The following is a 24,651-nucleotide window of genomic DNA, read 5'->3' on the forward strand; positions in this document are numbered from 1 at the left end:
AAATAACATAATTTGTGCATTTTATATACTCAATCTCTAGTATAGGCAATACTGTGCATACAAGTTTGTCTCCATGTTTAACCTCTGTATACTGGATGTTACCTATCATCTTTGGTTGCACCAAAGCAAGTGTCAGTTGAATGGCTGTCCAGCCATCTCCAAGGAGGATCCTAAACATACATTAGAGGACTGAACATGCTGAGTGTAAAAGTCCTGTTGTGTAACGATAGCTTGAATGGAATGAACACTGACTGTTCTGAAGGAGAAAAGGTTAAAAAATAGTTACGACTATATGTTCTGACAAGTTACTGTACGTACTGTACATAAAAAATAAGCACAGTCTTAAATGTGTATGTTTACAGCTACTATCTTACAATTTAATGTATTTTTTATTAAAACCAACATAAATTAGAGTGCTCTCTGAACCCTCTTTATTGTGTTCTGAGTGTTGGTTGTGTACATCATTTCTGTATGTTTTCTTGTCATTTCTCAGAAACTGTATTATTATATTTAGTCATTTAGCAGACACTCTTATCCAGAGCAACTTACAGTAAGTACAGGGACATTCCCCCGAGGCAAGTAGGGTGAAGAGCCTTGCCCAAGACACAACGTCAGTTGGCACGGCCGGGAATCGAACTGGCAACCTTCGGATTACTAGCCCGATTCCCTCACCGCTCAGCCACCTGACTATTAAAGTGAAATTGAAAGAATGCATTATCAACTAACATCTTCTCTTTAAGTTGTAACTGGTGCTGCTACTTTTGGCATCTTGATCCATCCTTATGTATATTTCACATGCACCATTGGTTTTGTCAGTTGATTGAAAGTAGTCAAATTGTTTGGGAGATTTATCTACATGAAGGCCGTCAAATTGAATTAGTGTCATTGATTGCATTTTTATCAGGTGAACTGAAAATTGAGAGCGTGTAAATGGCGTACTGTCTTGCTGTAACTTTATCAATCGTGAAATAAACAGAGGACTACAAACATTTTCATTGGATAGTTACTGTCAGTAATTACTGTGAATGGCAGAGAGAAGAGCAAATATTAATGGACAACAAGGCAAGTGTTACAAAATCACTAATTGTCAAATAATAATAATTTTATTTGGGGGATGCCTTTCAAAACACTCAAGTTAAATACCAAGATCAACTGTATACTTCTAAAGACAATTTGATTATCTATTTAACTATCTGATTATCTGGTCATTGAAGAACAATGGAAAAAATAGATGAATCTCTGACTTTTATATCAGATCTTAACAGTGTCAACACTTTGTGCGTTTCTGTGTTTATTCTGAAGGTGGACGCACATATGCGTTTTTGTGTGCGCATGCTCTGCTTATTCATACACCTCTCTGGTTGAGTACATCTTCACCCATGTTCAGATTCGCTCATCTGTACCAAGGGAGGGCACACAGGGCTCAGCAGAAAGCAGACAGTGCACAGTTCACTATGTTCTGAGTGTACACGCACCAAAGGACGAGCTGCATCCTCACCAGAGGAATCTTGAAGACGCACTTAGAGGAGCATCTGGTCAATCTTATCACAAAATATCCCTCACCTGCTCTCTGTGGAGTCCCAGGGACATTCTCACCTGATGAACAACACTATTGGACAGCTGCTGCCGGGGGACAATCGCCTCAATGCCACCCGGGAGGCCACCGAGGGCGAGGTGTCGTTGGGGAACCGCTCTGTGCCAGTCTTGTGTGAACAGGTCCAGATCCAAGCAGAGGTGTTCCTGACACTGGGCATCATCAGCCTCCTGGAAAACATCTTAGTCATCTCAGCGGTGGTGAAGAACAAGAACCTTCACTCTCCCATGTATTTCTTCCTGTGCAGCCTGGCCGCTGCTGACATGCTGGTGAGTGTGTCCAACTCCTTAGAGACTATCGTGATTGCTGCCCTGAATAGTCGTCTGATAGTAGCAGGTGACAGCTTCATCGAGCTCATGGACAACTTTTTTGATTCCATGATCTGCATCTCCTTGGTCGCCTCTATCTGCAATCTGTTGGCCATAGCCATTGACCGCTATGTGACCATCTTCTACGCCCTGCGCTACCACAGCATTGTAACAGTGAGACGAGCTCTGCTGGCCATATTGGGTATCTGGCTGGCCTGTGTGGTGTGTGGTATCGTCTTCATCCTGTACTCAGAAAGCAAGACGGTCATTGTGTGCCTGATCACCATGTTCTTCACCATGCTGGTTCTCATGGCCACGCTGTATGTGCACATGTTCCTACTGGCAAGGCTGCACATCAAGCGGATTGCTGCGCTGCCCGCCCATGGAGTGGTGCGCCAGCGCACCTGCATGAAGGGCGCGGTCACCATCACCATCCTCCTCGGGGTGTTTGTCTGCTGCTGGGCCCCCTTCTTCCTCCACCTCATCCTCATCATCACCTGCCCTAAGAACCCCCTCTGCGTCTGTTACATGTCCCACTTCACCACCTACCTGGTCCTAATCATGTGCAACTCAGTCATTGATCCCATCATCTATGCTTTTAGGAGCCTAGAGATGCGAAAGACATTTAAAGAAATCCTGTGTTGCTTCAGTGCCAGTTGCAGTCTCCAATGTAAATATTGAATTATGTTTTGAATGTGTCTTTGAATGTTTCAAAGTGCCAGAAAAGTTATAAAAATATGTGTTAAGTGGAGATCCATATTTTGTTGGTTTATGGAATTCCTTGTTTATCTTACGCATGCTGATGTCAAGTTTGTGCATTTAAATGTGAATATAGGGGGGTCAGATGGCTGAGCGGTTAGGGAGTCGGGTTAGGGAGTCGGGCTATTAATCATAAGGTTGTTGGTTCGATTCCCGTCTGTGCAAAATGACGTTGTGTCCTTGGGCAAGGCACTTCACCCTACTTGCCTTGGGGAGAATGTCCCTGTACTTACTGTAAGTCGCTCTGGATAAGAGCGTCTGGTAAATGTAAATGTAATAGTATAAATGTGACAAGACAAATTAACTTTCAGTTATTAAATATTTTGTAAAATATGTTGCTTGACAGCTAAATAAAAGTAATTTAGAAGATAAGGCATTTCCGATGAAACAGAAACATTAACAGTGTATGAGAGCAACTAAACGTCAATGAAAGAACAAACAAAAAAGGGTGATGACTCATAGTCTCTGACCTGCTGTCAGGCCACGTTACGATCAGGAACAAATTAATGAAAGAATGAATGAATGCAGCGCTCTAGAATACAGTGACCTTAAAGACAAACACCTGTGCAGAATATCCAGGAAAAGTCCTTGTTTCCCTGTAGTCCTGGTATCTTTGTATATATACTGTATGTGTTAGGTATTGAGCATCCAATGCTTTGAAATTGTTAGATGGCCATTCGTTTTTCACAAAATAAAAACAAATAATGACACAAATAAAAGTGAAAACAAGTATACACAACTGTTGAAGGCTCATTTTCACAAATGTTGTACATTGATTACTCAGATGTGAACATCAAGAAAAAGACAATGCTGTAATAAGGTTTCAAAGTAATACTTACATGATCCATATCATATTTTTCATACATTGTTGTGGAGCTGCGAACCAGAGGTCAAGTCATTGGAGAACCATTATTGATTTTTCTTTGATCCATGGCTGCGGAGAGGCCTGTGCACCCAGCAGGACAGCATCTAACCAGCTGTATTCCCTGACCCCCCCAGCTGAGCTGGGCCGATGCTGGCTGCACTCACAGAGGAACAACTGACTGGTCTTTCACTTTCTCTAGAAACAAAACAAATTAACCTAGGGAAAAAGAGATTTGTAGATGAGTTTAGTTTACGTGAATTGCTTGGATCAAGTGAGGGATAATTTAAATGCAAATTTATTTCTTATCTCAAATCTCAAATGCATTACTTTTGTAACATTGGTGTCCTGATAGCAACACTGTGTTTGTATTGTAGACCTTTCTTAGGCTTAAAGAATGTGGTTCATTCCTTTTGCTGTCTTTTAAACAGCACAGTGGTAAGCAAGAACCTGAAACACAGGTGACACTGACAGTCAGCAAAGCCATTTATTATGAATTATTAACACCACATGTTTAATCTCTCAAAACTATGACACCTATAAACTCTATAAATTAGTGCCACCTTAGTACAGCTTTCAAATAAAAAGTAATGTTGATCCCCTGTTGCATTGTTCATGGGGGTCAGATTGCTGAGCGGTTAGGGAATCAGGCTATTAATCAGAAGGTTGCCGGTTCGATTCCTGGATTAACTGGTCGCTCTGGATAAGGGCGTCTGCTAAATGACTAAATGTATGTGAAAATGTTGTACCATATCTTGATTTATGTTCTTGCTTTCATTTCTACTCTTGGAGGAATCAAATGTGAACTTCATACCACCTTGACAAAGTGTTTTTCTTTTTGGTAATTTAGACTGTTTTTGAGACATATGGAATCATGAGAGCCATGAATCACCAAGATTGGTCAACCTTTTTATCAGTTTACCATTTAAATAGCATGTATTCTCATCATCTCAAAACTGCAGTACAATATAGAAAAATACGAGAAATAAGATCAAATACATGGCTAAGTATATATCTTTATCGCAGTGCTTTGGTTGGCATTGTTGTAGCTAAAATAAATACTTTTGGCAGAGCAACAAGGCTAACCAACAAAAGTCCATGAGAAGTCATCAGAATTTGAAATTAAAACTCTTTAAACACATACCATTTTATATAACATCTCACACTATCATGCTCACGCACGCACAAACACACACACACACACACCACTGTCTGAGCATAAGAAGGTAGAGCAACAGGACATGATCAGCAGGGGCTCCAAGAAACGCAGGTCATTCATACCTCATCAGGATCAAACTGATCATGAATAGGTGGAAAGCAATCACAACAACACACCGGCATCCAGCAAATTATTGGCAGAATGAACACACTTTTTGGGAAGAAAAAAAAGAAATACATGTATATATATATACAAATAAAATAATATTGGCCAAAGAGTCAATGACTTTCTCTATTAATGGAAAAATATAGAAAGGAAGAAACAGAGTTTCAATTTGACATTTTTTTTCTGTGCGTGTAAAGGTCACTGTGGCTGACACTGTTAGAGATGAGTCAAGAATGGTATTCACATAGAGTAGCCCAAAATAGATTTGACAGAACATTGTTAAATACAGTCTCATTGTAAAAGCAGTCTTCATATGATCCATTTCATCAACCCACTTTCTTGTATGAATGTTAATAATATACAGTTCAAATCATCTTTGCCATCTCTGCTGTTTTTGTTTGAGTAGCTTTCTCTTGATGGCTTTAGAAACCTTACAGGGAAAATATAAAACCGTTAAATGAGAGCATCTTTCAAAAAAGGGGTATGCTCACCACATTACATTGTGTCACAGGATGTGGGGTGGGGTGTGTGTGGGGGGGGGTGCAACAACAGTAAATGAAACCTTGCAAAGTGTTTATTCTATATCAATTATTTTTTTCTTTTTACAATGTTTTGGGATAATAATAATTTTGCAGAAAACATGTTTGCTATGATGCAACATAGGTGAGGAATGTTGATTTACCCAGATGAAGATGAGACAGAGAGAGAGTTTGACCAGGTACACCACTAAGAACCCTGTGACACTCCAGAGGAAGGATACCTCCCCCACATGCGGGGGGGGCCAGTGCGGGCTTGAACTGTTGATGTTGCCTTTGAATGTCACGCAATCTGTGAACAAATCACAAGTTAAGAAAGTTACAATATGTGTTTGATTCTACACGTATCTAAACGATGATTAATTTGGCTGAATACAAGTTTAACGTAGGTACTAAGACTTACATTTATGTTGTTGTGGACTTTTGTGGATGCTTTTGGAATGCTAATGTATTTTGTGATGAAGTGGGTGTACACAAGGACCTCATTCGGGACCTATTTTTTTATGTTGACTAGGCTCATTTTTAACACTCACATTACCCACTCACTTTCCCAACTTTTAACTTCAACCAAGTTCAAATCAGAATATTTAACAGCAGTGGTACCTGATACAGTCAGTTGGATATCTGACTGTCTGTTTTGTTCTCCTATGTTTACCCTGAGTAAACACTGGTAGATTCCTCCATCTTCAGGCCTGACTGAGGGAAGGGCCAGACTGTCATTTGCTCCGAAGGTAACAGTGCGGTTGTACTTGAAGTTTGTTGTTTTATTATCACTTTTCCGTATTATGCCAGTCCGGTTATTGAGCTGCACAATGAGGAAACAAACACAATAAAGACAAATACTAATCAATAAGTTCAAATTGACCCGACAGTAATAAACAATCGATATTCAATTCAACATAGCATATCTGATCTGGCTTGTAAAATAGTGTACCTTATACCATGTGACGGAGCGGTAATTCCTATTCCCCTGAACAGCCATGCACTGTAGAGAAACATGGTCATTGCAGTCTGCATGTTTTTTTATCAGACTCTGGGATAAGGCTAAACTGCTCAACAGCACCTGAGACAAACAAGCAAAGGTTAAGCCTACAGTACCTTCCAAGGCAGTTCCTGAATTGTCAACCAGCGACCATTTTGATAGAAAAAGGTTTCGGTTTGGTAAAGCTGACACAATTTAACCATATAAAACCAAATAGTAAATGTTAGTAATGTGAGTATGTCATTCACCAGACATCAAGTCATGCCTTAGATTACGTTGTGAAAATTGAATGACAGATACGTTTCAAGAAATCAGGAGTTTCCCACTTACACAGAAAAACAGCATGGTGACATCAAGATGAAATAATGAATGGTTCTGCATTTGAATTAAGTGTAGTGAAGGGTCGTCACCCTGTAAGTTTCAATTCCTGGTGAATGTGTTAACTGCCTTTTCATTTTATACAGTCTGCCATCTTGTGGCTGTTATTGGTACAATACTTGCATGATATGTAGGCTGCCCAGCATTACATTATATTATTTTTCAAACTGACAGAGCAAAAATATAAAACACTATATACAGCATCCATACAGTATATAAAGTACCCCTCATTCCATCAGTCGTCATGATACAGTCACTTCAAACACACAAGGGTTATGTCTCATCCTGTTGTTTTTCTTACATGAGACCTCCCCATTGTCTTTCTTGAACCATATTATTTGTATGTTTTGCTCCTGTTGACAAAGGAGGTAGATATGTGGTTATTAATAGAAGACTGACTTTATGGAAAAAGGAAGAGATGAGGTCTTCAGATTCCACCATCTGGATTAAACAATGCTTCCTTCAGGAGGTGCTGACACAATGAGCAAAAAGGAGGCACAGTTGAGCAAGCTTGCTGTAACATAAATGGTCATTGTACCAATAGCTGGCTCTTTCTTTTATAATGTGGGTCTTTACAGCTGTGCATGTTTATACATTTCAAAAGGGGCAATTATCCTGGGTATAAATTAAAGTTGGAAGTTTAAGGTACAGTTTTTCCTTTTATTTCCCTGGTGGCAAGAAAAATTGAGCCTTGAAACAAATATGTTCTCAATTATTTTTGTGCTGATTCTGTGAAGAGTTTCAAAATAATCATTCATTAGTTAGGCCATTCTGTTGTCCAGGTGTTGAGATTTCATGGTCAGTAAAGCACATCTTATTCAATATCTATGGAATGTGCAACTGATGCAAAGAGTGTGGCCGATGTAAAGTAAAACATGTTAAACAAATATAAATTATGTTTGAGAAAACATTTCTTGAAAGTGTGAAATCACTATTAGTATTGAAAAATAGTAGCAGAAGTACTGTAAAAAATCTCCAATATCCTTAAAGACTTGGCTGAGTTTGTTGTTTTAAGTGTGTGTGTTGAATTTGATCATCATGTGTGTACTAAAATGCATAGTTGCATATTACATTAGATCTCAGAGGTTATTAGCGTATCCAGCTGCATGTTTCTGTCAACGAGGTTGTTCCTTGCACACTCCATAGCCTCTGATTGAGGATATCCTCTCAGTGTTTGCTCTGGTGCTGAAATGTAATGCCCCAATGGTTCCTGTAGTTCTACCACTGGCCCTGTGCAGCTGGGAGACTTTCCCATGAAGTACACACAGACACATATACATGCACGCAAGCATGCATGCATATGTGCACATGCACACACACACCCACACAATGTACTTTTATGTGTCATGGTGGAACAGATTTTAGTTAATGATTGAGAACTCTACACACATATACGCTATTACCTATAGGCTCGCTATTTGACAGTCCCCTGCTATTGAGGATGAACACATTTACTAAGTCACTCCTATATTGAGAACGCAAAAGCTTACATTCACAGGTCTATTTTGCATTGTTCAACTGTTTTACAAGCAAGTAAACTCCTTGAGTCACTTTTGCGCCTTTTTCTTACCTCTTCTTCTTACTACGGAGTAGCTACTGAATCCTGAGGGATGGATCCTCAGTGTACCACAGTGGATGAAAGGTTGTCTGTATTGTTCTGCAATTACTTCTCTGGGAATTCCTTTACCTCCAGCCCACTAACCCCAACCCCTCTTTGATTCTCTTATAATTCTTCCTACCCGTTCCTCTAGCCCCTGCCAAACTCAGTGGCACATGAAAACAATGGTTCTTGTGTGCATGTGCCTGGGAGGATTCTGTAGACATGACCTAGAGCAGGAGGACCTTCTCCCCTCAGAGCCTCCTCGGCTCCCTCCTCCTTGTCTTCTTCTGGAAAATCAGTCGTAAAAGATCGGAAGTGGGGTATCAACCTTTAAAACATAGGAGCCACAACATATGTCCGACAGCCATTAATATCTCTGACATGCAGGTTAAGCAAGGGGCCATCTCCTCTGTCAATGGGTGTTTGAGTTATGGAGAAATAGTGTTTGTTTGGAGCTGAGGGCCTAGAGAGGATGTTATTAAAATATTACCCTTGCAAACCGCTTTTTCCAAACAGAGCTCTTTATCAAGGCTCTTGGGGCTGCAAATGTCTGGACGTACGGAAAGCACACGCCTGGGAATTAACGTTCTGCTCCCACATGACGCAGAAAAAACATTTCACTTCCTTCCCCTTTCTGGATAAACCACTTTAATGTTTTTCATTTTAAGGGACGTGGGTCAGGGAAGTAGGAAAATGTTCGGATTATGATTTATTTAACATTCAAGTACTCTGTATCCACCTGTTCTTTCTTGTATTTAGAAAGATAGTGCCTGATTCCTTGACATTTCCCTAATAAGATTGCCTTGTGAGCAGTACCAACTTTTTACTGGCGATATGTCAGTAAATTCTCAATTTGCTTTTTATTAATCACATACCACTCTTCGTGACCAAATAAAACATCTTATGGAAACCGATGTGCTGATTTTTTATTGCTTATAAAGATGCTTATTGACAAACTTTTTAAGGATCTTCCACAGTTTGGTATCTTAAAGAAACTTACTTTAAGTAATGGTGATGAATAAATGACATAAAAACCAAAAATAATTATATTATATTTATTTCTCCTCTCACAAAAGTAGAACCCATATGTAGGACATTCATCTCAGGTGTCAGACTGAGAGGGATGGAAGTGCTGTCTAGCTCCATTTCACCCCTGCTGAAAGTCTTCCTGCAGGAGTTCTTTTTGGGCTGTAGGGAGATGCAAGCTTCCGAGAGAGAAAAAATCACAGAAAAACAACGCATAAACCTCTTTAGTGTTGTCTCCAAGGTGGATCCAACGTTGTCTGCCAGACAAATTAAACCAACCCACTGTGGCTTTTCCTACGATCCTCTTACTAGTCATCATCCATTTGTCCCTGTCATTTTTAAATATCATTCTCTATTTGTTGTGTTTAAAGCAGACCTTTTTTCGTTTACTCACCCATTAAGTACCACAGAGAGCTGTACATCTGGGTCCCAGCGCCGGATGATGTCAAGGCAGGTGTTGACCCAGAGCGTGCCGCACAGAGAGTACCTCAGAGAGGTCGACTGTGCATGTTTTTCCTTCCTGTGCCTCTGTGACATCTTCCTGCTTGGGGAGCCTGCAGGGAGCCATTTGACGAGCCCTGGGACTGGAGTATGAGGGTCTGACCAAAGCAAATTGTCAGGCAGAGCCGGACAGGGAAAGTGGGGAGGGATTGGGGCTGTATAGACACCCAGCATGTACAGTTTACTATCTGGGAAATTATTACCATACAACCTATCATATCACTAGGGAACGTTTGTGTGCCTATTCACAGTTCAGTCTGCATTCTTTTTCCCTGCTCTGTCTGCTAGACCGATCACAAACGTGGTAAGTGGAGACTGAAAGAGGGAGGCCGAAATCCATAAAGATTGATGCGGTCAAGCAGCCAACAGCACTGGAAATCACAGATCTTCAAACTTATTCTGAAAGAATTCCAGTGGACATAAAGTTACTTTGGTTGTAGAGATGACTTAGATAGATAATATTGAAACGCATTTCACATCTGGGAGAGCTAAAACACTGATACTTAAATTATTTAATACTTTAGTTTAATTTTACCCAAAGACAAAGACACCTGAAACAATTTAATTATGTGATATAACCCTGCATTGATGGCTAACTGTGTAGAGAATCCAGGAAAACTTAATTACTGAACTGTACGTCTCCATTAGAACCTTTATGGTTGTCTATTTCAAATGATCAAATAAAATAATACATGAAAAGAACAACATTACTTTTCATATCCTGATATCAAAAACATACCTCCTCATATATGTTTAAAAACCAGTAATTCAACAGCATGGTGGAGGACTGTGTCAAGATGTCAACCGGATCTTGTTTCATTTCTTTAGCTTTGTTTTTTGTGTTCCACCAAGACCTCCAACCTCTCACCCCACCTCCCTGTCCACTAGGCCCACACCAGTGATTTATACCTTCGACATCCCCACAGCTGTCTGGAAGGCTCTAAGCAGAGAGAGGGCTACTATTTGCCATGACTAATCGATACCAGACTTCAAAAATGGCAACCGTGAGATTTGCAAAAATACACCAGTCAATGACACAAGAAACCCTGACCCTTTGCTATGGCTCTGTAGACTTCATAAACAACTTCTTGGCAAAGCTATTGGAAATAAGAGAGATAGAGAGAGAGAGAGAGAGAGAGAGAGAGAGAGAGAGAGAGAGAGAGACAGACAGAGAGAGAGAAAGAGAGAGAGAGAGAGAGACAGAGAGAGCAACAGAAACAGAGATGTAATTTAAAATGGGCACTTTGTAGAAGTGCAGACCCCTCTCTAATCAAGCATACTCTGTGAAATAAATGCCTTGCCCCCTGCTGATGTCCCACATATCATAGACAATCTATGTTGTTCTTAAAATACGAGCTACAATAAGCATTGCATTGATTTTAAAAACGTTTTCTGTTCTCTCTTGTATGTATTATGTAAATGTAGACATACACATGTTGGAAATAGTATGATCAGAATAATAACCCTTTTTTACATTAACATTTAAAAACGTTAAACACATTTATTTAACACGTTATCATGCTTTGAAAATATGTTACTTGTTTGTCATTAAAGATTGTCACTAAAACATTTAGTCATTTAAATCCATAACAGGCATTTTGACATTTAAATCAAACATCATCAAATGTGTTATTAGCAAATGTTTATGATGTTTCTAGGTGGAATAAATAAAAACATTTTCAGGAATTCTATAATCAATATTCAGACAGGCGTTCAAAAGCAGCTTAATTACATTTATGATGAAACTGGACTGAGGAAAAGTCACGTTGTTTCAGGATCAAATAAAATACATAAGTCCCTGTAAATTCAACTAGATAAAAATATACTTTATTACATTGTAGTATACAAGTGTTGTTCACAAAATACAAAAAATTACAAATCAATACATTCTGTAAATGCACTGCATTCTTTAAAGGCTTGTGCCTCACAGGCCTTGTTTCTCACAGCACATCTTGAGTATTTATCAAGTATAAATAGTCACTGTAGCCTATTTCTATCTTTTTGTCCAGCATATGTATGTGTATCTTTGACCAGCTTTAAATGTTCCCTGAGAATGTGAGGACTTGGGCTTGAGCTGATGACGGTGTTAGCTGTGTTCTGTTTAGCGACTCATTCGCAGTGAACCAACGCTTCTCATTTTTAGACAATCTTTCCCATCTTTTATCTGAAAGGAAAAGGGACAAACTATAAGTGCTAATATAGGTACCATGACATGGTGTCACCACTACTACATGAGGAAAAATTATCCAAATCCAATATTGCAATTTCAGTCATTCCAGTTTACGGTTTGGTCCAGTATGCCGTTTATAAACACGTAGGCTTATGACTTATGGTTGTTGTTCTATATAAACATAAAATTCGACAACGTTTCTGGAAAGCATATTATTATCTCTTGAGTTCAGATAGGCCTAAATATTCATACTGTCTCATGTGTAAAACTTTATTTCGTGCACAAGGTGAAGTGCCCAAAGAATTTACATACTGTGTTACCTAGTCCTACCATCTAATAATTAAGTGGTGTTTCGTTTGCATCAATACCTTCCCACTTCTACAGGCTAAATTATATCATGTTAAGTTCTCATCGATGCATCAGTTAAGATACAATCAGGTTATGAGAATATGCACTGAATTACCCCTTTTCTTTGGTTGCTTAAACAGAAGGTGCAGATTGTGCGCGGTTGCTTTCCACCGCTGTCTCCTTGTGCGTAAACTGCGCCAAGACAGGGTTGTCCATCACCGTTGCCATCTCCGACCAGCAGCACGTTGGCTAGATGTGAAATGTAGCTGGATGCCAGGCGAAGTGTCTCTATTTTGGATAACTTTCTATCCACCGGCTCTGTGGGAATCAGAGTCCGAAGCGCAGTAAATGCTGTGTTGACACTTTGGGTTCGGTCTCGCTCCCGTGCATTGGCTGCGTTCCTCTGCTTTACAATGACAACACTGTTCCCTCCAGATTTTCTTGACATCCTCCGTCTTTTTTCTGTGGTGGCACAACATCCATAGCTCTGATCCGAACTTCCGTCGCTCTCACTTCGGTTCTCTTCATCCTCAGACATCATACTAAGATCTGGGTAGACCAGATGAGTGGCCATAGGCCGCAGCATGGCAAAAGTCATCATCGAAATGTCTTGGTTAGGTATCTTCAGTAGCCTAAAGTCCAGTCAATCTTCAAATTCATTTTGGAGTGGAGGGGCTGAAAAAGCGTATGATGTTTGCAACACGTCCAAATAATTAGGCTTTAAAACAAAAATGTATTGTATTTTAATGTAGTGCCATGGGTTAAGATTGTTGGATCTGTTCCTTGTGCATAGTGAGTGGACAACATGGCTCTTATAGCTTCATGGGAGGAGTTGTGATGCATGTAATGTCCAGCTGACAATCCCCAGTCTACAGTTTGCATGAGTTACAAAAATAATTCCTACATAAGCACTATTATAGTTTAACGATTGTAAATGTAAATCTGTAATCATGCAAATCTGATTGTTTTGGGGGGTTTTGCCTGTCGGACGCTGCAAACAATAGGCTATTTCACAAGGGAAGCATGCACTTTGCTAGTTACTCTATTATTATTTAACTGGAATTCAATGTTTTCCATAAATAAAATGGCGATGACCAAATAATTAGGCCTACCTTAAAATCATAATTCCCAGACCATGTTTGCTAAACTATAAGGCCTAGCGCTAATGTGCCCATCGCCTCATTGCCAGCATAAGTCATTAAATGCTTGGGATACTATTTTCACCTCTAACGTGTTTAGGCCTGTTCACCCTGTGGCATAACCCAATTTTTTCACGAATGCAATTGATGATGCTTTTGACTTTCTGTGTGTAATTTCTGAATGTCATCAAAAACTATGGGATTATCGGTTAGAATCTGATAGGTTCAAACATCTAAATCACGTGTTTGGCATATCATGCAAATGTTACTAGTAACTATATAGCTCTCAAACTTATTGGTATCTGCTCTATGTCAAATAATTAATCTTGTGGATGTTTCTTTTCTCTGGAGACATTGCATCAACTTCCGAAAACAAACTGACTCTAGGGATTTGACAGTAAAACCTAATAATATCCTTGCACTTTCATTTACATAAACAATTGTAAGATTTTAGGATTCAAATCATTACTAATTAAGGGTTTAAACATTCACCATTTGGAAACTGTATACTGATCGTGTTTCCCAATCTGAAAAGACAACAAATATAACATTCACCTCATGAATTGCTGACACAATGTACTATTAATGGAGTTGGATATTATTGGAATGGTTCTTATTGTATCTTTCTGTAAATTACCCTGGTTATTGATCAGTTTATTAATAATATATCATAACGCAAAACTATCCAACCCCATGTTGAGCGCAGTAAGAGAAAGTTAAGTGTTGAGTAAATAAACATTGAGCAGATGTCCAGGGGTGATCCAGGGATGCAGTCCAGTTCTGAGAAAACAAAGTAAGAGGGGCAAATGGTAGATTTAGAAACCCTGACTTTTAACAGCTATGTCACCAGAGGGCAGGTCTCACAAACATGTCCCTTACGCCCTCTGCCACCAACACATCAAACTAACTCCATGTTGTTCAGCTACATCAACAATTCCAAACTGCCAGACATCTAAATCTCATTAGGAAACACTGATCCAACAGTGATTTATATGACTAACAGCAGGTCTATAGAGAATAACCCGCAATCCATTCAAATCCAACTAGCATTAAAGTAAGTCGACTAAAGAATTGACTTAACTTAACTTTTCTATTCAGCATACGTCTTTAGTAAGCACTTAATCAATGTGATACTTAATTACACAAGTATTGTAAACACATATACATCAAACACAATAATCATGATTTTATTACACAGATACTGTAGAAGCAAAAACTTTCCATGGAATCCATCAGCCAATCAAGTGTTACTACTCTTACAGCTTTTCCAAAGTCATATGCTTAAGCAATCATACAATGGCACAAATTTAGTATTTCCACATGTGAGAGAGGTAAAGCGAGAGAGCTTATGTATATAGACGGAAAGAGTAGGTTAAACCATGCATTTGAACGACATTCATTTTTTCATGTGATTTTGCAAGGCTTACGTCCAGAGGAAGTGCTGCCATTTATCCATGGTGATGAGGCAACAGCCTATTTGCCTGCATGGCCACCTACAGAGATCCATGTTGTTCTTCCATGGAGTTCTGAGAACGGAAGCTTGGTGTTAACGAGGACAAAACAAAGCTGTCGTTCTCATTAATTTCTTTCAAAATATCTCAAAGGAGGCAAACCTTCAGAAGAGGTCAGGGACAGGTTCCTTACAAAAGTTTCAAAGACAAATGTTTCTAAAGTGCATGTGAAGAAGGCCTATACCCAGTCTTTCCAACATAAAAAAAAAACCCATTGTCAGATCATTTTCAAAACGTGTCACCTGAAGGCGACAATACTGTATAGGTACTTGGAAACAGATCAATAGCAGAGAGCTTAAACGTAAGACATTGGAAGATCAAGGTCTGGCACAAATTACATGTCTTTGATGGCCGGCAGACTCATGGAATTCCGGATGCGGAATTCTGGAGGCATCCTCCCCTCATTCACCTAACAATCCCACCTTCCCTCAAAAGGACTTTGGAATAACCCCTCCCAAAGTGGAACAAATGGGTGAGCTGACCCCTCGGAGGTCCGTTTGCAGGATTTTTTATTGAGACTGATTTTACCATCCAATAACGATCAAGGGCGATGTTGAAGACTTATGAGAAAAAGAGTGTGCCGTTCTTACAGGATGGGTCAGTTTTACTTAGTAACTGGACTGGATCATGTTGGAGACTTAAAAGATAATGAGGAGTAAGACAATTGCATCTTTATTCCAAACAGCTGAAAGCAAGATACAATGTTGTTTTTACTGCACAAACCTGACTTTAGCGCAGAACACTCAAACATTCTCTACACATTTTGCATATAAAATGTTGATAGTGGCAACCTCATAAAATAATTTTTCAGGCACAGATTGTACACAAACTAACCATTTGTCAACACTTCCTGTACTTACCCCCCTAATCTTTAAAAAAAGATAAAGAACACTGCACACCCATGCAACTAAGTCTCAAAAGTAACAGGTGCCATTTTTTTTCTCTTTGCTTGAACAAGCGTTTTGCGTGTCAAGAACCCTTTGAGGATATGGTAACCTATGGTTACTTCCAGACAGCGAGGGAGCTACAGGAAATGGTCTCACACGCGACGATTCTTTGGATAAATTTACAGTCCTTTAGGGCTACTCGGCGTAAGCTGCTCCTAGTCTCCCTCCACTTCCTCAGAGGGAGGCTAAGAGACATGTCTAAGCCATGCAAAGCTAGGATATTAGTTAAGGAAAGCCCTTATCTCTGTGTAGCAATCTGTAATGTAGCAATCACCCTGTCCGAGATCAAAGGCTTGACTTGTGAACCCGTAGACATGGGGTCGTAAAATCAGATGCCTTTGTCTGTGACCCTGACTGCTCTGACTGTACAACTTATCAAGGAGGCTCAGACTCTTGGTTTTTATAACCCCATGGTGCATTCTACTCAGCAAAAGTCAGAATTGTAGGTTTTATGGTTAATAAAATATAGTTTGCTTTGGTAGACATTTTTTAAATGTCATGTTAAATTCAAAGTGAAAAGGGAAATAGGGCTTGTATTCAGGTTGTCTTCCTTACAGTATATATTTACCTCTAGCTCATCCCCAGAGAGAAGATCAGTTCTTTCTAGTTTTCTCATGTCTATAGCTAACACAATCTGGCCAGGGTTAGAAGGTTAACTAGAGGCATCCTTTACAGACTTGGGCTGGGTCAGAGCACTGGTGCACTTGGATGGATGGTGGCATGTCTCACAAGCCATTCTAAAAATAGTGTCCTTTTGTAGTGTATTTTTCCAGCAAGTCTGATTATGACCATGGAGGCAGTCGGATCTCATGCCAGCATATGAGCAGCTTGTGCCATCTTGGTGGGACTATGACAGAATTCACCTTTCTCCCTGACACGTGCACATCTTCCCTTTTTATGTGATGGCCAGGTTCAAATTATCAAAGGAGAACATCAAATAATGTTATTGTGAACTCTGGATAAAATGAACATTGATCAAAAGGAGCACAAGCCAAATTTCTCAAACACAATACAGATGAAAACGATAATTTTACACATTTTCTTTAATAGTGAATAATAAGTGACATCACTGTTAAATGTAGGGGTATGTAACCAGTAACATTGTCCAGGATTTTTGATATAAAAGGTGCCTGGTAAAATTAAAGACTTATAGTTCCATCTAGTGGTCAGAGCTCCATCTGCATCAAATACAGCTGACATTATCCATTACCTTTTTAGGGAAATAATGTCTGGATACTAGTACTTGTACCCGGTGGGTATAATGTTGGGGTTAACATCTGAGTGTCTACAAAGGGTTTCACAAAAACACTTGTCCATAAGATTGTTCATAATAGCGCTTACCTACCTCAACATTACAAAAGTCTTTTTAACTTCAACTCAGATATTCACCACCACTATACAAGACACCAGAATTTTTTAAGACCAATCATGACAAAATCTAGTCTAAAACAACATACAATAATTTTTAGAGGCCCCACCATATGGAAAAATCTAACCTAACTGCAACAATCTTGCTTGTCATTCCCCGTTTTCAAAAAACTTCTAAAAAAAGATTTCATAGAACATCCAAGCACTACTTTCACGTGATTTGTTGTTTTCTGGTTTGTTTTCCTTGTTTTGGTTTTCTGTTTTTCTTTTCTTTGATATTTGACAACCTGATATACATGTAAACACTTCTATGCATCATTTCGACTCATTTCTTTTGCAATTTGTTAAATATATTTAGTATCGATCACGTATTTATTATGTTCAATGATATAAAATGAGTTTCATTATGTATTTTCTGGTAAAATGTCAACAATTCTCTTTGTTTTCACTTTTGTTTCACACGTGAAATTAACTTATAATTCATATAGATAATTTATGGTAAAATTTTGTTTAGTTTGATTAATGTATAATATTGACTATTAAGTTGTTGGGGTGGGCCCCACGAAAAAACACATAGGTTTCTGGCCCCACCTTCATGTTTTTTTTCTTTTCTCTTCTTTTGTATTTTTATATTGTTTTAATCATTGTATAAATGCGAATAAACAAACAAACAAACAAACTTTGGTTATCCAGCTTCATCGTAAATCAGGAGTTGATGCACCCAAGTATGTCCGTAAATCTGATATGTTTGACTTGACTAGCTTGGCAGGGATTGTACTCATTTTCAGCTGCTGGTATGCTGCAAACCTGTGACAGCCACCAAAAGAATAGTAGTAATTCCCTCCATCTCTGCCTTGGATCCAGAGTATGTCGATGGGAGGCACCTTGTGGATGTCCACTGAATCCTGTAAAGTACATTAAAATGTATTTATTTTGTTGTGTGGTTATAATAATTGAATTATTTTTAAATCACCAAGAAAAACACAACATGCCGTGTTTGGCAATGGAGGAAAGGAACGATAATGGTAAAAATGGTATGGGAATGTGTCAAGATACACTGTCCCCTTCTATTACTTACAAATGGCTTTACCTAAGCGTGATATATAATATAATTAAGCCCTCTCCCAATAACTAACGTTTACCTTTATAGTGTTCATAAGGCTCTGAACCTTCTGCTCGTCGAGTACAGGAGGAATGGGACGTATTATAACATCCATCGGCACATTGTGGACTTCTTCAACGTTGTCCGAGTGTATCGACCTATTCTCAAAGTTTTGGACGTTCATATTTGACTGTGTAGAGATATGCAATTGTCTGACTGGTTGTATACATGAGAATGCCGTTAGTGAATTCTTTAACAATTTAGACATCGTAAAACATTTTGTCATATTGAGCAAACAGACTTTGAAGACGGAAGTCTGGTCTATGTCTGCGATCCGCGTGCTCAACGGTGTAGAGACTCTGATACGCCTTTTGAACTGTCCGTCAGCCCATTACCCGCCTGCTTTTTAAATTAACTTCTTAAGGGTTTGTAAATGATGCAAACCGTACACACATAATCTAAAAATAATAATGTGAGGTGATACAAGTTTAGGCAAAAGCTTTTCTGATGCAAGAATGTGGAAAACCTAGATACAACAAAACCTACCAATAGATCAGAATTTACTTAAAGTGCGTAGAATTGGAAAAATTGAAGAACTTTACGAGCAGTAAATGAAATGAAACTTTTTATAACTGCCATCTATTAATCTACACCTGTTTATCAGAAGATAATCTGTATCCACATTACTGCCAAACTATCCCTCATTAAGAGTCTGCAAGCTAGTTTAGAAAAAATGTATGCAAAATAAATATGGAAACAGACTTTTTAGTGACAATGGGTTTTTAATGAGGACTATGTTTTGCCTTGTTGAGTTTTAGAACGTGATGCTTCCTCCTTCAAAGAACTATTGGATGAGTGAATAAATGCTCTATTTCTGTAAGGATTTCAAAGAGCCAGCCAGGTTGCTGTGGCAACTAAAAGGAAGTCTTGGCTCTGTGCTTTGCCCAAGTAGCCTAAGTGGGGGGGAGCTTCAAAGATCTGTACCTAGTGGTGACAGAATTATTGTTGTTTTCTACAGTCCACAGTCATAACAAGACAATTAAAATGATTCCTTGGACAGGGAAGGCAGGGCATTACATTGAAATACTTTGAACCACAATGGCCGTGCATAGAGAATGTTGTGGATTAATTGGTCACAAGGGGAATTAGATGCAGTATTTGTTCTGTGTATGTTAAAAAAATAAAAAACATATTTCAGAAGCTCAAGCACATATATCAGTATTGGAAACAAGGGATTGTATAACACAGTTTTGCCGGGTTACAGTTTTAGCAAAGCTAATTTACTAGTTTCAGGAATCTAATTGATAATAACCTATTAGTTTTATCATAATTTATCCATTGTTGTGTAGATGCAGTCACTCAATGCAAGTTACCCATTAGTATTTGTTGGACTATGTACCTTTAGTATAGTTAGAACACATATTTAAGTTTTTAAGATTCCTATATGTTTAATGTATGCACCTTCCTGACAAAGTAAATTCCTTGTCTGTGCAAACTTTCATGGCGATCAAAACCCTTTCTGATTCTGAACAATAACAACATGAAACAATTAATGATTGAAAAACTGAGTATCGGTTCCAATTCCAACACACATTGTTTGCATACAATTGATCAACTTCTGTGCAATGCAAGTTACAAACATTCTCAAAGGTTGATGTTTCCATTCACATACACAACTTGCAGTGCACACAGTGTGTTAGTATGCTGTATAAATATTTGCATGCCCAGGTCAGTGCTGTTGAATGCTTGCAGATGATGATCAAATGCAAACGCATTCCTCTACTGTGTGTGCTGCCTTCCCTTTCTTTACATGCAATATCCCATTTAAGTCTGTGCTTTTCTGTCAATCACACATAAACCCACACTTCACCATGATACACATCACAGCCTCACAGGAGCAAAACAGGCCTTGTCACTCAAACCTTATAGACATGTAAATCATGTGCAATGCCTATGTATGCAGTCCCACTGCACTCTGTGTGACCCGAACTGTCTCTACAGTACAACATTCCTGTTGCTAGCACATCTCAATTACTCAGATTGAGTTAGTCACACATGTACAGCGGCAGGTCATGGAAGAATAGTTCCCATATAATGATTTGCTGTTAATATTAGATTTCAGCCCCCATGGGATTGTCACTCTGGAGCGGCTTGAGAAAATTACCTGCCAACTCTCCAACAGGGATATGAGCTATATTTATTTATACCTGAGTTTTTTTTTTTTTACATTGACATGCTTTTAATGTGATAATTATTCTGACAGTGATTTTCAGTCTTTAAACTAACTTAGTGATAGATGAAGGTGTCTGTAATTGTGACAGTGTTTATTAACGTTGGTGGGTATGTGTATTCTACTTGGCTCTTTGCTGCTCTTAGCAATTATTTTAAAAACAGTATTTTTCCAACACTGATTAGTTCTGGCTGGGCTGTTCACACCCTAGCAGCTCTTGTCTTAGTTTGTGGAAAGGACATGTATTTGGTAAACCAACCATTATCTGAAGTGTACAGCTTTTGAAATGATCTACGTTCATCTATTTATTATATATACATCCCAATTCCTGTGGTTTATATTGACAACAACCAACGTGTCAAGGAAAATATCACAGAAGATTGTTTTTCCAACCAGAGTGCTCAGGCATAATTACAGTAGCTCTGTAACAAGCCTTTTTGTGCAGATCAAACAATTCTACTGTCCACTTACACCACTAAAAACTATACCTTTAAACACTATTGTAAAACAAAGCTCCTTTACTTCAGAATTCATGGAAAGTAAAGCTTGAATATTGAAATGCACAAAAATCTGATTTTGACATGACTTCAAAAAGGGAAGCATAAGGATGAGGTGGAGCTCGTGCCAGCAGAGAGAAGAGGAAGCAGATGGGTTTTACACAAATAGAAACAAACATCAAGAACAGCGAGTTAAAGCGCTTGGCAGTCTCACTTGATGAAGCAGTGAGAAATGGAGATGCTGTAATGAGCTTTTCTCTACTCTGATACAGTGTAAACTCATACTATATGTGAGAAGACAAACTGCTAGCTCTTAAAGGGCCAGTTACTGTTAGTTGGCCTGAACCCTGTTTATGAACCAACTGGTGTTTCCAACATCTCCTTAAGAATTTGGCAAACTAGTGTCATGTAGTTAGAAGAATTAGTATGAACATAGTAGTGTTAAGATTTACATTACAAAGTACCATCATCTTGTGGATTGCACAGTTTTGTAGTCCCTGCATGGGTGTTATCCTTCTCAGTCAACATTCATGGCTTTTTCACATTGTAATATAAATACAGTTAGTTGCTGTTTTTGTCAAATCTTTCGCCATACCCATATTGCGGTTCCAAAGCTATCATGTTCTGTCTGAATCAAGGACCCCGACCTGACGTTGATCCACCATCAGATGGTGCCAGATCGATGCTTTCAACCAAAGTATGGCATGCTCATGTTCAAAGCTTTTGAGGACATATAAATGTCAAATAAATATTAACCAACATTAAGAGATGAAGCTGTACATAATAATAAATAAAATGTAAATAATTCTTGTGTGATTCAACTTACTCGGAGTGCAATAATGACGATAATTGACATGTTGGTCACACTTAAAAAGAAACCGAAGGTAACATTTGTCCCTTAAGCTCTACTTTATAAAGGTTCATATTTACAAATGTGACTGTGATGTAGTCACAGCCAATGATTCCCCACTGCTGTTAAACATGTTCAGAACAAAAAAGAGAGTATAAAAACACTAAAAGGTGTTCTGACCTTTTCCACGGAAGAAGCGTTAACCAGACGTGGAAAATAACTGACACATTTGTTAAGAAACAATACAACAAGGGTCATTTAAATACTGATATTAAATAATAACTAGCACACATGATGGAATTGGATCAGTGATGTACTGTAGATGCAAACCAATTTTGTTATTATAATAGAAGACCAATTCATCATGAAATTACTTTTGTTCAACTGTGCAACCACTGGACATGAGATTGCATGGTAATAAATACAAGGGTTTATCTTAAGAGCCAAACTATAACATCCTTTTACACGTTTTGTTTTAACATGCAAATATTGTCACCTTAAAGGAAAGAGTTATCCAAATATTTAACTTACATTTTAAAACTCATGTGCTGTTCATAATTTAACATAGACATAAAGGCTTTTAGCAACAGTTCAGAAGGCTAATTGTGCCTTTATTCTCCATTATATCCCAAATTAAATGTGAATTATTGGCAGTTTAATGTATTCTCTTGTCTGATAGCCCTGTCCATGGTGCTGAATACAGATTTCATGAGAGGTAGTCTAGTTGTGCCTTCAGTATCTCAAAGGAGACAGACTTAGATTTTCTCTTTGACAGTATTCTAAAAGGCAGAGGTGTTCTTGGGTCAATCTCTTTGAAGAAGGGTGTGTTGCATGTTCAGTATTGCCAGTAGTATTTAATAATTCATTTTATATGCTTTTTATGGCTGAGTGGAAGAGGAGAGGGCCGCCAGACTGTCATCCGACAGAAGGATGTGAGGACATCCACAGAGCTGACAGTCCCCCTGCTCCTCAGCCTGATCATTTATAGACCATCTTATTATACACAGACAGTACACCTGGGGGGAGGCAATTGGATGCTGCAGATTTCCACTTCACAGTTTATCACTATGTAATAAAATTACTTGTTTATTTTCATCATAATATCATATAAGGTACACGATCTGCCATGCTAAACCTTTTCCTATCATACACTGTATATTAAGTTTCATATCTGCAGGGTATCTACACACCCTTACATGTGCAACAGTTCTAACAGAGTTGCACATGCTGCAGGAAGTTGCACCTGTGGGGTAGTATGCTGGTGATGTATATAACGTCAGCACTGGCTTTTCTAAAATCTTGTAATCTGTATATTTAACGAAATGCTGTTGTAGTACTGTAGATATATAGCATGTTACTGGAAGGCTTCTTCCTGGAGAGGAAAAGGATCCCTATGTGAATGAACATACTGGCTCTGACTCCATACCCAGCTCGCTGTCTCATTATACTGTTTCATTGCTGCTGGAGGACACTGAAGGACACCACTGATTGAATTCAAGTCTTGTATATTCCCTGGGAACCAATCAAGAAAAGCTCCAGAATAATAATCCTTGTCTGCTGCCATGATTCATTTTTATTTTGTTTCACATTTTTCTCTAGCTTTTAAGTCACTTTGTAAGTGTGGCTTCAGCATAAAATCAATGTTCCATTAAAATTTAATGATCAGCAATGGCTTATTGCGCTGGAACAGATGTCTCTGCTTTTGATATTACTCTACGTTTCAGTAACTCAGACAGAAATCTGGTGTATGTGTGATAGGAACTGTAGATGACAATGAGCACGCTAATCCAACATTTTGCTAGAAACTGTTGTCAGATGCCTGAAGTAGAACACAAAGTAAAAATGGACCTGTGGATTCATTGTGCTATTGTTTTTATTAACTTTGTCATCGTTATTGTTACCATCAGTATTTGTAGCAGAACAAGCAAAACCCTCAAAAAACCGCAGCAACTTCATGGCTTAAGTTTCTTCACACTCAGTTGAAACAGAGAGACAGTATGAAATAGGAAGATATAAAGAGCGAAAAAGAGGAGAGAAAGAGAGCGAGAGAGCGAGAGAGGGAGAGCGAGAGAGAGAGAGAGAGAGAGAGAGAGAGAGAGAGTGTGTAAAATCTAAATGAGTGTTTTGAGACCATATGGAAGGTTTCAAGCGGCCCACCATATGTTGAAGGCTTTTGTCATGGAAATCATACTTTTTTGGCACTTTTCATTACTGCGCAGCCAAACACATACGTAAAAAGAACAAACAAAAAAAAACATGAAAATATAATTCAAAAGAACAAGGTCAAATCTTTCAGAATACACTGAGTTTTGGAGTTTTTGTTGGTAACCTACATCAAATAGCTTTTATTCCATATCCTCCCTGATTCTCATTGCCACCTAGAATGCAATTGGTACCAGTATGTGTCTTCTTTACAAAAGACAATAGAAATTAACAAAGATCATTTAAATGTCCACATGCATTGCCATATTATTGCTGTGATATATTTACAAATATATATACAAAATCATCAAAGAGGAACAATGTTTTCATTCAAATGTTCCACCAAGTTTCAGTCAAATCTCTTTTCATCACCTGCGTTTCAATGATTAAAGTTTGATTTTATTAATCAGCCGCGGT

At 38.6% G+C, this 24,651-nt stretch overlaps 4 protein-coding genes and 1 long non-coding RNA gene across 5 annotated transcripts; 1 reads left to right on the forward strand and 4 right to left on the reverse strand.

Annotated features, from left to right (window-relative positions):
• Nucleotides 1-1,599: 1,599 nt before the first annotated feature.
• On the forward strand, nucleotides 1,600-2,583 carry mc3r (melanocortin 3 receptor). Its single transcript, XM_067239744.1, has one exon. The coding sequence runs from the start codon at nucleotides 1,600-1,602 to the stop codon at nucleotides 2,581-2,583; it is 984 nt and encodes a 327-aa protein (XP_067095845.1).
• Nucleotides 2,584-4,002: 1,419 nt separating this feature from the next.
• On the reverse strand, nucleotides 4,003-6,726 carry LOC136946233 (uncharacterized). Its single transcript, XM_067240512.1, has 5 exons — nucleotides 6,696-6,726; nucleotides 6,318-6,446; nucleotides 5,987-6,188; nucleotides 5,530-5,675; nucleotides 4,003-5,277 (listed from the first exon to the last, which is right to left on the reverse strand). Exons 1-5 carry the CDS (start codon nucleotides 6,708-6,710, stop codon nucleotides 5,218-5,220), a joined length of 552 nt encoding a protein of 183 aa, XP_067096613.1. The 5' UTR covers nucleotides 6,711-6,726; the 3' UTR covers nucleotides 4,003-5,217.
• A 2,658-nt stretch (nucleotides 6,727-9,384) lies between these two features.
• On the reverse strand, nucleotides 9,385-10,065 carry LOC136946421 (uncharacterized). Its single transcript, XR_010876896.1, has 2 exons — nucleotides 9,764-10,065; nucleotides 9,385-9,548 (listed from the first exon to the last, which is right to left on the reverse strand). It is a non-coding gene; the product is annotated as an uncharacterized lncRNA (long non-coding RNA).
• A 1,606-nt stretch (nucleotides 10,066-11,671) lies between these two features.
• tcf15 (transcription factor 15) lies at nucleotides 11,672-13,158 on the reverse strand. The gene is made up of 2 exons (XM_067240306.1): nucleotides 12,504-13,158; nucleotides 11,672-12,034 (listed from the first exon to the last, which is right to left on the reverse strand). The coding sequence occupies exons 1-2, from the start codon at nucleotides 12,987-12,989 to the stop codon at nucleotides 11,972-11,974; spliced, it is 549 nt and encodes a 182-aa protein (XP_067096407.1). The 5' UTR covers nucleotides 12,990-13,158; the 3' UTR covers nucleotides 11,672-11,971.
• A 3,866-nt stretch (nucleotides 13,159-17,024) lies between these two features.
• On the reverse strand, nucleotides 17,025-18,724 carry srxn1 (sulfiredoxin 1 homolog (S. cerevisiae)). The gene is made up of 2 exons (XM_067240490.1): nucleotides 18,496-18,724; nucleotides 17,025-18,258 (listed from the first exon to the last, which is right to left on the reverse strand). The coding sequence occupies exons 1-2, from the start codon at nucleotides 18,721-18,723 to the stop codon at nucleotides 18,049-18,051; spliced, it is 438 nt and encodes a 145-aa protein (XP_067096591.1). The 5' UTR covers nucleotide 18,724; the 3' UTR covers nucleotides 17,025-18,048.
• Nucleotides 18,725-24,651: the final 5,927 nt, after the last annotated feature.

This window comes from Osmerus mordax, chromosome 7 (genome assembly GCF_038355195.1).
Source record: "Osmerus mordax isolate fOsmMor3 chromosome 7, fOsmMor3.pri, whole genome shotgun sequence".
NCBI classification, from domain to species: Eukaryota; Metazoa; Chordata; class Actinopteri; order Osmeriformes; family Osmeridae; genus Osmerus; species Osmerus mordax.

Bases quoted from the DNA above. Each gene is read 5' to 3' on its own strand.
- tcf15 (XM_067240306.1), bottom strand. From the start codon at position 12,989: ATGATGACTTTTGCCATGCTGCGGCCTATGGCCACTCATCTGGTCTAC. The intron at 12,035-12,503 runs GTAATTCAGTGC...TTTTCCTTTCAG, and splicing joins TAAGCAACCAAAGAAAAGGG to ATAAAAGATGGGAAAGATTG.
- mc3r (XM_067239744.1), top strand. From the start codon at position 1,600: ATGAACAACACTATTGGACAGCTGCTGCCGGGGGACAATCGCCTCAAT.
- srxn1 (XM_067240490.1), bottom strand. From the start codon at position 18,723: ATGTCTAAATTGTTAAAGAATTCACTAACGGCATTCTCATGTATACAA. The intron at 18,259-18,495 runs GTAAACGTTAGT...TGTACTTTACAG, and splicing joins GCCTTATGAACACTATAAAG to GATTCAGTGGACATCCACAA.
- LOC136946233 (XM_067240512.1), bottom strand. The intron at 6,189-6,317 runs GTACACTATTTT...CTCATTGTGCAG, and splicing joins GCTCCGTCACATGGTATAAG to CTCAATAACCGGACTGGCAT. The intron at 5,676-5,986 runs GTACCACTGCTG...ATTTGTTCACAG, and splicing joins TATCCAACTGACTGTATCAG to ATTGCGTGACATTCAAAGGC.